Source organism: Labrus bergylta, chromosome 15 (assembly GCF_963930695.1).
Source record: "Labrus bergylta chromosome 15, fLabBer1.1, whole genome shotgun sequence".
Lineage (NCBI taxonomy): Eukaryota > Metazoa > Chordata > Actinopteri > Labriformes > Labridae > Labrus > Labrus bergylta.
Genome location: NC_089209.1, coordinates 3,807,238 through 3,822,237, shown reverse-complemented (window position 1 = coordinate 3,822,237; position 15,000 = coordinate 3,807,238). Strand labels below are relative to the sequence as shown.

At 41.1% G+C, this 15,000-nt stretch overlaps 1 protein-coding gene across 1 annotated transcript in view; it reads left to right on the top strand.

Moving 5' to 3' along the window:
* galnt14 (UDP-N-acetyl-alpha-D-galactosamine:polypeptide N-acetylgalactosaminyltransferase 14 (GalNAc-T14)) overlaps positions 1 to 15,000 on the top strand; it is a 190,050-nt gene that overhangs the window by 30,710 nt on the left and 144,340 nt on the right. The window contains exon 2 of the mRNA XM_065964098.1: positions 4,523 to 4,692. Coding sequence (XP_065820170.1) covers positions 4,523 to 4,692 — 170 coding nt within the window. The remainder of the gene's footprint in view (positions 1 to 4,522; positions 4,693 to 15,000) is intronic.

The window sequence follows — 15,000 nt, the reverse complement described above, 5'->3', positions numbered from 1 at the left end:
GCCCATGAAGGAACATCACATCTCTCTCTCTCTCTACACACATTCAAAACACGAGCTTCTATCAAGCGAAACACAAACTCCCCCGCCTGTGAGGAGATACTTACAAGCACACGCACTCATAAAAGAAACAAAACACATTACAAACATAAACAGAATACACACACACACACACACACACACACTCACACACTCACACACTCACACACTTACACACTCATAAATGATCTGCACTCTCTTTAAAACGACACACTCTCCACCAGACAGGAAGTGCCGCTGTAGCACTTTTTTTTCCTGTCTTTTAAAGTCACAGCCGCTTGTGTTTTCTCCAGCAGCTGTTCGGACCTGAGCACGATTTATGTGCTACATTAACATTTTACTACTTTTTATATAAGTTCTGTGTTTTCTGGAGAAGAAAGGCTCTCTGCAGAGTTCTTTTATTTAGAAACAGAACCGTTCTGCTTCTTCTAACACAGAATAATATAGACTTTTACTTCGGCTCACAAGAAGAACTTTGCCTCCTGTTAGCATCGTAAAGACGCTGCTACTAAAGCTGGACCCAACTCAGATTTTATTTTATATTCAGCAGTTTTTATTGATTTCCATTTATTCTCTGCAGACGGAGCACTGAGGGAATGCATCTTTTAAAATCATGCTAGTTTGAGGTGTCAAGGCAGTGATCTAAAAAAAAAACTTAAAGGTGACATGTACCACTTTTTTCTTTCTACTGATGTCTTCAAAATCTATCATTTCATCACCTTTTCACGGCTGTTACCTGTCCATACTGACTCTCTTGGAAACTAGCGATACATAAACATGCAGGTACACTTGTAAACAGCTTGTAAACAGCTTGTAAACAGACACACACTAAATCAATCAATCAATCAAACTTTATTTGTATAGCACTTTTCATACAGCAAATGTACCCCAGGTGCTTTATGTCAACATTTAATCAAACAGCACCAACATGACTCCCTCCCCCACCCCCTCTCCCACAATCCACAAACTAAAGTAAAACTAGATAAGAACAGGTGCTGAGGAAACACTAACATTTCTGAAATGAGATTCAGTTAAAAGCTCGACTAAAGAGGCAGAATGATTTATATACCTGTAACAGCTAGCTGTCCTCATATGCATGCATGGGGTGTATAATTATAAACGTTGGACTTGGGTTGGGGACTAAAGGGTCTTCGGTTCAAGTCCCGCTGCGGACCAAGTCTGGAAATGAGTCAGGTAGCTGGAGAGGTGCAAGATGACTTCCTGAGCACTGCTGAGGTGCCCATGAGCAAGGCACTAACCCCCCCGTTCTTCCTCCACCAATCAGAGCATCCTGTTTGTGTGTGTGTGTGTGTGTGTGTTTCAGAATGACTTAAAGCTCAAGGAGCTGGTGTCCTTAAATGTTTTTAAATCTAAAATGAAAGACATGTTAGCAGATTCTATAGGATGTCGATGTTTTAGCTCGGCTGTTGGAACAACTGAGTCTCAGATATGACTCATAGATGGTTTTTCTATTTTTAATCCAAAATGTTGTGTTTTTGTAAATTGTACTTTGTCTCTTGTTGTATTTCCGTCTGTAACTTTGTGTTTTTGCTGCTGCCTGTCTTGGCCAGGTCTCCCTTGAGAAAGAGGTTTTTAATCTCAATGGGACCAACCTGGTTAAATAAAGGTTAAATAAAATAAAAACATTTGGCCTGTGTGTAGCGTGTCTTATAACAGAGTGTAAAACTGATTTCCCCTCGAGGGATCCTAAAGCACATCTTCTTCTTCTTCTTAAAATGCAAGATGACAAAAAAGTCAGTGTTATCTTTATTTTGTCATTGTGTCCAAAGTCTCAAAAGTAAATCTTTGTCGACAACTTGTGTAAAAGTCTCCCTTTAGGAAACTTTACGACCCCAGATGAGTGCAGGCTCAAGCGTAGTTAAACTTTAGCATTAGAGATGACGGAATTTGCTTGAATGTAATGATCCTAAACTCCTTCGGCCATGAAATCCTGTTGTCATCTTGTGTTTATCAACTCAGAAGAATAAAAAAGAAGGATTCAGACCTTTTTGAGCACAAATCAAAGTGTGAAAGCCTCCAGAGGCGTGCAGACAAACAGCTGAGAGACAAAGTGCAGCGTTTTACCCGGAGAGGGAACAAAGAGGATGAGAAAGTGAAGTTCAACATTCATCTTCTTAAATACCAAAGAGCAAGACGCTTAAACACCGCTCTGAATCTTCTTTAAGGAAAAATCACCTCTAAAAGCTCTCCTGGTGCTTTTTAAAAAAGACTACACACACACACACACACACACACACACACACATCATCATATCCACCAGCTACACTCACAGGTTGCAATCCCATGTGACATTCATGTTAGTCTGCAGACTTCAGAAACTCTTAAAAACCTTTGGTGCAGTAAAATGTTTTTCTTTCTGAGCCTTTAGAAACTGATTTATTGATTATTTTCAGAAGTCGACTCATCGATTTGTTTGTTTGTTGACAGACTGATAAATGAGACCAACAACATCTGTATCCTTTGTATGGATTTATAGACTTAAAGAGAAGAAAAGATAACTGTGCAGGAACCTTCACATACTGTGTAGATGTTTGTGTTTCCTCTGGGGGGAAACCCTGTATAAAGACTCATCAAGTGAAAAAGGAAAAACATCGCATGACCGATCATCTGGAGGTGAACATCATAATCAGAGTCGAAGTGGAGGGAAGGAGTCACGCTTTAATCCTGCTCTGATGTCAGTACACTCGTCACTCGTGGTGATTTCACTGTGTGCATTATGACATCATCATGTAGGAATGTGAAATCAACTCAAAGTTCTGTTCCTGCTACAACCTGAAGGATTTGGACTTTCCTTTCTTCTATCCTTCCTTTCTTTCTGTTTTTCTTTTTTCCTTTCTTTTTTCTTCCTTCCTTTTTTCTTCCTTTCTTTTTTCTTCCTTTCTTTTTTCCTTTCTTTTTTCTTCCTTCCTTTCTTTTTTCCTTTCTTTTTTCTTCCTTCCTTTCTTTTTTCCTCCTTTCTTTTTCCTTTCTTTTTTCTTCCTTCCTTCCTTCCTTTTTTTCTTCCTTTCTTTCTTCCTTCCTTTCTTTTCTCTTCCTTCCTTCCTTCCTTCTTTTCTTCCTTGTCTTCCTTCCTTTCTTTTTCTTTCTTCCTTCCTTTCTTTTTTCTTCCTTGTCTTTTTTCCTTTCTTTCTTCCTTCCTTCTTTTCTTCCTTGTCTTTTTTTCTTCCTTTCTTTCTTCCTTCCTTCTTTTCTTCCTTGTCTTCCTTCCTTTCTTTTTCTTTCCTTTCTTTTTTCTTCCTTCCTTTCTTTCTTCCTTCCTTTCTTTTTTCTTCCTTGTCTTTTTTCCTTTTTTCTTCCTTCCTTTCTTTCTTCCTTCCTTTCTTTTTTCTTCCTTGTCTTTTTTCCTTTTTTCTTCATTCCTTCTTTTCTTCCTTTCTTTCTTCCTTCCTTTCTTCCTTCTTTCCTTTTTTCTTCTTTCCTTTCTTTCTTCCTTCCTTTCTTTCTTCCTTCCTTTTTTCTTCCTTCCTTCCTTCCATCCTTCCTTTCTTCCTTCCTTCCTTCCTTCTTTCCTTCCGTCCTTTCTTCCTTTCTTCCTTCCTTCCTTCCTTCTTTCCTTCCGCCCTTTCTTCCTTCCTTTCTTTCTTTCTTTCTTTCTTTCTTTCTTTCTTCCTTTTTTCCTTTCTTCCTTCCGTCCTTTTTTTCTTCCTTCCTTCTTTTCTTCCTTCCTTCCTTCCTTTTTTTCTCCATTGTAAGATAAATCATTTTAAAATGAAGCAGGATTGCTCAGTTCTGCTACAGCTGTGTGATTTCCTGATTTTTAAATTGAATGTCTGATTTTTGAACTCGGGGACAAAATTCAGCTCGATTGCGTTTTGTTTACCGGTGTATTGTTCAAGGGGGCACAAGGGGCCGATCATGGCCTAATCTTCTGCTCCTGAAGGACGAGATGAAGTTCTGAAATGTTTGATATCTGGGGTCGTAAGACTTCATATTCTCGCAGAGTGAGAGTAGAGCCAGGAGCCGATTATTCCAACTTCAGGGCTTTTATTTCCTCGTGTTCTGCTGTTTGTTTTCTCAGTATAATTCATAAGATTAACCACAGACTTGGTAGGTTTACTGGTAAAGACCAAAGGATGTTCAGCCTCAAGTCTTGAATGTATTAGGATGAGAAATGGAGATAAAATGTCTGGATCTTTTTTCTCTCCAAAGAGGAATAACTGCAATATCTATCAGCCAATCAGGAGGCAGGGTCTTCTGACACATTTAATCTAAACTCACTCATAACTTGGCAGCTGTCCTGATGAGGAGACATGAGTGTGAAGATGTTTGGATGGAAGGCCAACCAATCAGGTGTCGGCAAAATCAATCTGAAGTGGATTTTTTTGGAGTGACAGTGAAGTGAAACAAGTCGGAGAAAACAAGCAGAAACTTAATCTCGATGAAACTATGACGTTTGTATTTTCACTTTTTACCTTTAAAAATGAAATGTCTGACTCGTTCTTCGACTGTTTGATTGATTTGACAGATGTCGGACGCCGAGTGGGAGGACATGTTGGAGGGATTCGATGAACGGAGCTACCTGAACGCCCGGCGCTGGAAACCCGGGGATGACCCGTACACGCTGTACGCCTTCAACCAGAGAGAGAGCGAGCGCATCCCCAGCAACCGCGCCCTGAGAGACACACGACACTACAGGTACACACGCACGCACGCACGCACGCACGCACGCACACACACACACACACACACACACACAGCACCACAGCAGAAGCTTCCTGAGCTCTTAATGAATCCTCTATCTGCACCAAAACAAATTGAGATTATGGCCCCAAACACGTTTTAATAGAAAAAAAAAAACCCGGCAAATTACGATCCGTCAAGTCTGCGGAGAAATTAAATTAAACACCCAAAATAGAAATCCTCTTAGCTCGAGCGCCGTCCTCATCTGTTAGAAAAAGATGCTCAGCAGGAAGATAAGACTCTGCGCTCTTACAGCAGCCGCCTTCTTACATGTTTCTCAGGAGATAAAAAAAAAAAAAAAAAGAGGAAAACTTTTCAGGCACTGAGTGAAAAGCATGAAGAGGGTCCAGTACACACACACTCATTTATTCTCCTGATCGTCTGCTGCTATGATGCTCTCATTAATCATTTCACCGCCGTGACCTCCGCGTGCTTTATCATGGTGTTGCTTTATTCAGGTTTGCTTTTGGGCACGTTGAAGTTTGGTTTTCTTTTGAAAATCACAGTGTGAGCAGGGAGAAGTTTTTCACTGGATTACATCACTTCATCCTGTCCTCCTCTGATGAATGATTTAAAATGTGTACTCTTGTTTACACCATGATGTTTATTTTTCATGACTGAATTCTTTTTTTTTTTTTAAACTTTATTGTCTTGCAAGTGATGTCACAAAACTTTTCCATTTTAAACTTAATTTTTTTTCCTGCTAACACATTTTGCGATACAATGATTTTGTGGTGCAATTGGGCGGATGTGCAAAAACTGGAATGGATCTTTAAGCTTGCTAATTTTGTCTCAAAAGCTTGGAAGAGAAGTCGAGATATTGTGTTTCATTATAGTGTTTAACGTTTTGACTCATGGTGTCATGAGCTCATGCGGGCTGGGCATATACATTTCAATCAGGAGAGACAATTGACTAAAGAAAATTATTTATGACAATGAAATATGGAAATCTTTCTTGACAGAAATATTTTTGGCGCTTGGACTCTATGGGGTGGGCGATGTGTAGAACGACAATTCTGAGCGACGGCAGACTAGATCCCCCCCATGGAGTCCAGACCCTGGTGGTGATGAAGCTGATGACTTGGTGAGACCAGATGGGATGAGGAATGACGGAAGATGATTCTGTGAAGATGGCGGTGTTGGGGAGGTGGAGGGGCGCACGAAACATCAGCATGAAGGAACTAAGGGAGAGAAAGAATCATGTTTAAAAGAGGAGCAGAACGATGATAGGTTGAAAATAAGGGCGGAACACCATGCCATTGGTTAGATGAGTCCCGCTGACGAGACAGCTGATTAACCAATGACAGCCCCAGAGAATGACAGCGTAAACGAGAGGAAGCGTGCAAAAAAAGATGAATGAGAAAAACCCGATCGTGAAGGCAGTTATATACACTAGAGCTTCATATGACATAATAATATAAATAAAATTACACACTGCAGCACTGACATGTTCCTACATCACCACAAACACAATGTATCCTGAATCAATCCCACCTACACCATCCTGCTACCAGGAGTACCACATGGGGATCAATCCATGACAGGAAGTAGTCCCCGACATCTGCACTTTGTTCTCCTGTTAGGGGATTTTTGGATGCTGAGTGGAAACTAGTAAACTTTGAGTGGAAAATCCAGAAAATGTTGAGACGAGAAACTGTATTATTAAATATTGTCATTTTCTTTATATGTGATTATTCACACTTAAATATAATATAAATCAAGTCTATCCTCTGAAAATAACTCTGTGAGTCATGACTGTCTACAATGGGTGTAACACCCGAGTCCCACTGTCTGTGATGTTTTCAGAGTTTTCAGAGTCCTATCTTCACTTTGTTTACATCGCCAGGACGGCCGGCTGACTCCTCCCCTCGTGTATAAAAGTTGTTTAATTGAGGGACTAGAGAAAAGAAGAATAACATACTGTACTCACTGCTTAACTGTGTTTCTAGATCACGCTCATTTCAGGTAAATTTACATGCAGTGTGAAGATACCAGCATAATAAAGATCGCTAGCATTAGCATGCTAACACAACAATGCAGCGCGAGTTGTTTTGGTTTCATGCTGGTGCTCAAGGGCGACATCTGCTGGATCAAAAAATCACATATAAATCCTTTAAAGATGTTACTTCATCTTTTGGCCATACCTCTGACATTTCTTTTTCCTTTTCTTCGTTCAACACTTTCTTTTCTGCTCCCGGTTGGTTCAGTGGGATTAGCATTGTTTGTTTAGTTTTTGGGATGTTGGTTTCAGGGGAAAATCAACACTCAGAAACTGAAGATGAAAGCTTAAAACAAGAGAAACAGATGTGTCTGGACCCTCCTCTATCCCTGCTGTGTCTGTCAGCTGATGTTCTGTGTGTGATTAAAGGTCAGCGAGCGGCTGGTGGCGACCCCGCTCTCTGATAGGACGCTGCGTGTGGGGCGTTAATTGGTTCGGTTGTTTGCTCTGGCAGTTATCGTGGAACATGACTTCAGTCCTGCACGGTTTGCTGTCGGTGCTGATGTTTCTGAGGCTGGTTGTTGATCGCAGCAGGTTATGGCTGCAGGACTTCATGTAGGAAGCTAAAAGAATCTGTTAGCATAGCTGGCGCTAAAAACATCACTCCATGCGCGGTGTGGGTGTGTGCTGCGTTTTGTAGAACGTATCCCGCAGCGGATGATGGGATGTATGATGTCTGACTCAATCACTGCCTGTCTGCTGCTGCCAAAATCTGTGTGTGTGTGTGTGTGTGTGTGTGTGTGTGTGTGTGTGTGTGTGTGTGTGTGTGTGTGTGTGTGTTTCCACAGTGTGTGTCCACATGTCGATGCTAATGTGTGTAATTGCGTCGTGTCGATCGCCTTGCTTCATCTGTTCTGTTTCCGGAGGAGGGAGATTTCGCTGTTGAGCTGACATAAGGCGGCAGAGAAAGTGTGTGCGTGTGTGTGTGTGTGTGTGTGTATGTGTGTGTGTTTGACAGAGAAAGTGAGAACTGTGTGTAGGAGGCGGGAAAGCAGGGATACTCTTACACATTAATCTGTTAGAGGGGAGGTAGGGGGCTGATAGTGCTCATCTATCTGTTATAGGACAGCGATGAAGTGTGTGTGTGTGTGTGTGTGTGTGTGTGTGTGTGTGTGTGTGTGTGTGTGTCTGTGTGTGTCTGTGTGTGTGTGTGTGTGTGTGTGTGTGTGATGTGATTATCTGTTAACTCAGTTACTGTGTGGCTGCAGATATCAGGAGTTGACAAGGAGAATGAACCCCCCCCCCCCATGCTCTGCTAGGACAGAAAATAAACTGTAGTAAAAATGGTGAAGTGAAGTCCCAGATGTTTCCTTTTCTTCTTCTTCTTCTTCTTCTTCTTCTTCTTCTTCTTCTTCTTCTTCTTCTGCTGTGGGCTGAGGGGTGTCCTGCACCTCGAGGGCAGTCATTTGAACACAGAGCGACAGTCGTTTGTATAAAAAAAAAAAAAAAAAAGAGAGAGAGCACAAAAAGGTGTGAGATGTAAAAAGGGCCGGTGTGAGGAGGTTTGATAAGAAATGGAAATGAAGCAGGTGAAAATTGTTCCTCTGATGACTGCGGGAGGTTTCACAGTCGGTGCAGATTTTCTTTTGACCTCGCCTGTAATGATCTGCTGTGACTGCTGCTCCAAATCTAGTGCTCAGAGTACAGACTTGTAAGATGCAACCAAAGCCATACTTCTCATAGTACACTGAGGATTATTGACATTTACAGATACATACAGCGTAGCCTTGATTGCACTCACACAAAACTCCTGAAAAACTTGTGAACGTGTAAAAACAAACAGCCACATTTTTCACTCAGACTTTTTCCAGAGTTTCTCCTGCCAGCCTCCTAGAGGATTTTGTTCCTCAGAAAGTGAGCTGATGTTAGAACACAGCAGCATTTAAACGGGAGAATCGGGATCTTTTTCACTTCATGCGCATTTGTTTCTATTTTAACATTTTTGCAACAGTTTAGAAATCTTTGTGTTTGTATCAGCGATGTTTTTGGAGGATAATAATTCAAGGCATGTTTGATTGACAGGAGATCCCCCTGGTAAAGTAGTACAGACACACACCCTTCAGAGTAAATACAGAGACACAAACAGTAGAGATTCAGGTGGATTAGCACTCTAAAGGAACACTCCAGTAGAGAGAGAGCAGCAGGTTCAGAGGAGAGGATCGGGGGTTTGTTATTTTCTCAGTGGAGCAAAGATAACTTCAGATTAGAGAAACAAGTTTCTGACCTGAGGAGGCACGGTTATGGTTTCCTTGTATCCTGCAGCCTGGAAGGAAAAATAGAAAACTTTTAAGGTCTGCACAGGATGGAATATAAAGTGAGAAAACTTCACTTATTAATGTTGTTTTAGGGGCTGGTGCTACCTGAGTTCAGTCTTGACTGAATATACCTTTAAGCTCGGCCTTTTTTTTTATAAACTTCTAATTAAAAACTCCCCAATAATTTCAGTCAATCCATCAAACTTTACTGGGATAGCACTTTTTGAGGGGCGCCACTGATCTGATTTAAAGCTGGGGGAAAGTGAGTTAGCGTTTCTTTCTTTTTGTTTTATTTTTATTGGAGAGACTGGACAGATATAGTCAGAAATTGGGAGAGAGAGAGAGAGTGGGGGATGACATGCAGGAAGGATCAAGAGGTCGGATTCAAACCTGGGCCGTCTGCTTGGAGGACTACAGGCCTCCATGTGTTGTTACTAATGTTGAGTCAATATGAAAGATCTGAGCTGAGGTGGAGGGACGCTGACAGACAATGTTCTGCTCTGCAGAGTTTAGATCAGGGCTTCTCAAACTTTTTTAGAACATGGACCCCTTTCAGGTGAGACATTTTTCCAAGGACCCCCATTATCATAACGTTGATAAGTATATATTAATACTATGTAATAATGTACAATGTAGTACTTTGCAGTGATAGAATTAGGCTACATTTATAGTTTACAAGTAATTCATTTGGTAAACTTTGAGAAAATGTTGGCTCCGAGGTGTTTTTTAATTTTTAAAGATTTTTTTTATCGTTGCGCACTCTGAAGTGACCGACATGTCACGATCATATCAGAATTGATCTGCTGGCTCAAAACTAAAGTGGGCGGGCGTAATGGACAAAATAGGTGATTTTATTATTTATTATTTTTATTTGTTATATCTATTTTATTATTTATTATTTATTATTTATTATTTATTATTTATTATTTATTATTTATTATTTATTATTTATTATTTATTATATGCAAGAGGTGCCAGTTTGAAGATATGCACACTTTTACAATTGTTTGTAAATTATTCCGCGGACCCCCAAGCTATGGTTTCAGAATCACTGGTTTAGGGAAGTCATTGTTAAATCCTTAAAGAAAAGGCTCCGGGTGTCCAGGATGTGTTAGTGGAGAAAATAATATAACCTCCTGTGGGTTACAGTCTGGGGCAATGGATGTTCCACGTAATATATGATCTTAACCAAAAGATGGCTTTGAGTCTCATGGGACAGAAAACAGAAAAAAAAGTTGATTATTTTTGTCTGACAAAGATGAACTCAACGAGTCCAAATCAAAGTAAAATGTTCATGAACCTCATTCAGATTTTAGATTTTTTGATTGTTAAAACCTTTATGTGTAAGACTTTAGAAGTTTGTCATCAAAATAAAAAGTGTTGATAATCTAAGTTTGAGACAAACAGAGACGAGAACGTGGCTGAAATGTATTTCTTCAGCCTTGTGTTTTACATTTATCTTTAAGGTGTGTTCACTCCTTGTTTTGTACATATTTATGTGCATGTTACACACTCACTGCATCAATAAACAGTTGTTGTTTTTAAAGGAGGTGTGGGGGGGTATAAGTGAGGAGTGCAGAGCTTTTTCTTTTTGAATCAGGGAGGCAGATTGTTCAGGCTTGTTATTGTGCATGGAAGCAGCGCTCTGTCACTATCTCTGCTTAGAAGGAGGCAGCGTGGAAGGAGATGAGAGGAGAGCAATAGGCTTAGGGGAAGATGGAGAGATATAGAGGGGGGCGGGGGGAAGGTGGATGTTGGAGGAAAGAGGAGGCAGCAGTGGAGGAGGAAGAAAAGTCAAGAGCAGATTAAGGAGAGGAGGCAAGGCGAGGTGGAGGAGAGGAGGAGAGGAGATGTCACAAGCTGCAGAGAGGAGAGATAATTGCCACATGCAGAGCTGAAGAGTCTGCATGTTTGTGTGTTTGTGTGTGTGTGTGTGTGTATGTGTGTGTGTGTGTGTGTGTGTGTAAACCACTCCACTCCAGTGCGCTGCTATTATCTCAGTGAACAGGGGGAACCTCCCTCCGTCTGCTCTCCAACACACAGACAGACAGTCTATAAGCCCAAACAGCCGCTCCGCCGCAGGGATTAGATCCAAGGCATAAAGACAATGGGGCTGATACAGTACGCAGACGGTATGCTACACAATGGGTTGATATGGCAACAAGGACGGCGCACTGGAAAATCTTTATGATTCGAGAACAAAGGGGAACAGAAAAGGAAATGTGTTGCGCAAAATAAAAGATAAACGGAAAAAATGGTGCTCAAACAATGCAAGAACAAGAGCGGAGATGTCACAGAACTTTATCTCAGCGTTGTATTGCAGAAACACACCTGAGTGCCTTTTGTTCTGGGTGGATATTTGAGTCTATTTGAACTTGGAGTAGATGTCAGTATGATATTTTTGCACTTTTAAAATGAATTCTCTGCCTCTTAAGAACCCCAAAATCTCTGACTCAAAGCGAGGAGACGTTTACAGACTGCAGCTATAGCCTGTGGCTTTTATTTCGAACAACTTGCAGTAGGTCCCAAAACTGTCAGGAAGTTGTTTTTTTTTGCATAAAGGAAATCCAAAAAATAGTTTGAATTGCACTTTTTCCATATTAATCTCCATCACTATCTCCGGGGAAAAAAAACAATAGAAAGTGAAAATATGGGGGTGCTGGTGGCGCAGCGGTTAGTGCGCCCCATGTATGGAGGCTGTCGTCTCAAGCGGGCAGCCCGGGTTCACATCCCACCTGTGGCTTCTTTCCCGCATGTCGTTCCCCTCTCTCTCTCTCTCTCCCTGATTTCCGACTCTATCAACTGTCCTATCTCTCCATTAAAGGCACAAAAAGCCCAAAAATAAATCTTAAAAAAAAGAAAGTGAAAATATGGAGGGACGTTTAAGACCATATTTTAAAATAGTACAGCACATATGATAAACCGTGAGACATCGTGGTTACCATGGTTACCATGGCTAACAGTCAGCCACTTCTGAGCTTTCTTATCACACTGTTTGACGTTTAAATTTCAAAAATTGAAGCTCCTTACTCAGTAATCTCAGCAAATTAATGGATACATTTTTAATGTAAGCTGTTGTTGTTGTTTGGAGGCTAAAGGGTTTCCAGAATATGGTAAACCTCCCACCCCGTCTCGTCTTGTTCTCGTGAGACCAATATCGTGAGCTGAGTGTATCGTCATAGCCGTCATGCCCCTTTAAAGATTTTAAACAGTAGCCCAAGAGGTAAGACTTTCTATTAAGGTGCTTGTAATAAGCATTAATAACAGGTAATATGTCACTTATAAGACCTTATTAGATTCTTATTTACACAAATTAGAATCATAATTAACACATTTATGTTAATTAATATCTTACAAGAATCTAATAAGGTCTTATAAGTGACTTAAAAGTGACCTATTACCTGTTATTAATGCTTATTACAAGCAACTTAATATAAAGTGTTACCGCCAAAGTTTTTACTAAAACAAGAGTCATAGAGAATAGTCCAGGAGCGTCTCCTGGATGAAAGGTGCCAAATAAACAAAGTGATTATCATCACTGAAGCATTGACACTAAAGGGTGAAAATGATCAGTGAAGCTGACTAACACACCAGCCTTCACACTGCACACGTTTGTCATCTTCTTAGTGTTTGCTCTGCGTGTAAGAAGCCATAATGCTCCAGCGTCTTCTTGTCTTTGCTCCGTAATGGAGGCTTCTTTAAACAGCATCACAGGTCCACTGAGTCGGTTACTAATTATTTCATTTTATTGTGACCCAGTGATCCTTGAACATTTATCTGTAACTAGATCATGCAGTCGTTCAATAACCGCCTCTACGTGTGTGTGTGTGTGTGTGTGCGCGTGCGTGCGTGCGTGTGTACACACTGGCGTCAACGTCTTTCCCACTCAGTCAACCTCTTAGTCATGTCTCCATGAATCACAACATGCAGCTAAACATTAATCACTGTATTAGCTTTGGTGCCTCCCACACACACACACACACACACACACACACACACACACACACACACACACACACACACACACACACACACACAAACACACGCACACACACCTCTTCCTTCTTTGATCAGGAGCCCCGAAAAAAAAAAAAAAAAGAAACAAACACCGCTCTGAACTCTGACACCGAGCAGGTTTTATTCTGCTTTTCATTTGATTACCTGCTCCAGTGATGAGCGATCACAGCGTCTGGTGTCGTAAACAAACTGAGAAAAAAAAACATAAAACCCCCCCGAGGCGCTGATTCTTAGAGAACCAACGCTGCGCTCAAAGGCTGGGATTTGAAAACACACATTCGACCTCCAAAAACCTTCAGTCACTTCCTCCAAACAAACTCTAATTTGTTTGTTTTCAAGTCGGTATATTGTCTAGACATAAAGGTCAGAGTGATTAACTTAGGTTGACAAGTGAAAGTCCTTTTGAAGGAGCTGTTCTTTCAACAAGTCAATCTTCAGACAAGACACAAACACAAACGTAAATCAACATATTTCAACAAGAATACAGTTTCAGAATGAAAAGTAAAGTGACAATCAGCCAGTAGAGAGCGGGATTCTGATCAGATCAGGTCAAATTTTCCTCAGAATCCACTTCTCCATGTTTCTCTAACTCTAATATGTGTCTCTAGTCCGTCTACAAACCCCCCAATGATGAGAAAAGTCCATCCTCTCCGTCTTCTGCCTGCTCCACTTTTCAGAAAATGTGTGCTCAAACAGGCCGTTTGTAGATTTTCCCTTCATGACATCACAAAGGGCAGTAGCCCCTCCCCCAGGTGGGTGACACTCCCACAGCTAGGTGTTTGTTCTGCCCTCTGAGTCTGCCTTCTCACCGTAAACAATAGGACATGGAGCGAGAAAGCACCGAGACAACCAAGCACCTTCCAGAGAGGGGGGCGTGGTCAGACACAGCTCATTTACATATTTAAAGGTACAGACACAGAAACAGCCTGTTCTGAGCAGGGCTGAAATAGAGGGGTTTATAGACATGATCAAATACAGGATCAGAGTGGATTTAGAACAAGAAACTTCACACACATGTTTTGAGGAGCTCTGAGAATTATTTACACTGAAGAAGAGGAGGAGAATATGTGACCTTTAATTTAAAGCAACTGTACTGTAGCAACTTGCACATCCTTCAGTTTGTGTTTCATTGCTGTATGAGATGTTTTTTTTAAACAAATTACAAATTTGTAACATTGATCAATGACTGGAAAGTAATTTCTAATCTAGTTTTTTGTCAGATCCACAAACTGACAGGTTTAATAGGATTCATTTTCAAAAAAATTGTATAAAAATAGCAAAAATTATTTATTTCCATGCTATGGATACTCGATAATTTTCACCATTTAAATTGAGTCAAACAGACAGAGTAAATGACTCTCTAACAGAGTCTTTAAGGTCTTTAAGGTTTATGATGTCATCCTTAAGAGGCTGAACTCCGCTCCGCTGGTCTGAGAAGAGTCTTTGTCAGAAAAGAAACACTCATTGTCTCCCGTCACTTACACTTCTGTTTACACTGAACTTAACAAACAGCGCAGGCCACGGCAGGAACAAGCTCTCTGCGAGGCGAGGGAAATCCCCTTGGTGTATTGTGGGTAATCTGCTGATGTGGAACCTGAGCTGTGAAGCACCCCCGGTGCTCTACAACAGCACGGAGTGACAGTGACGCTAAGCGGCTTTGCCCAAAGAGCTAGTGTCTCGGCTAACCGTCCCGCTCTGCCTCTGAGACGAACGCATATCGAAAAGGATCACAGAGCAGACGCTGTTACGCCTCTATCTACTCTGATTCCTCTTCGGATTTTGTCTGTTTGCTCTTGGTTTATGACCTTTTCTACATGTTTTCTGCCATGTTGTTTTTTTCCCCCCTTCTCTGCGTAGGTATTATGTGTTATGTAGTCGAAGCAGAGAGTTTCATGGCATGACATTGTGAAAAAACCCTCGGCAGAGTCGGTCCCTTGAAGTCGACTGAGACGCTGGATCTGAGTGAAGCTCTGATGTCTCATTGATTTCACC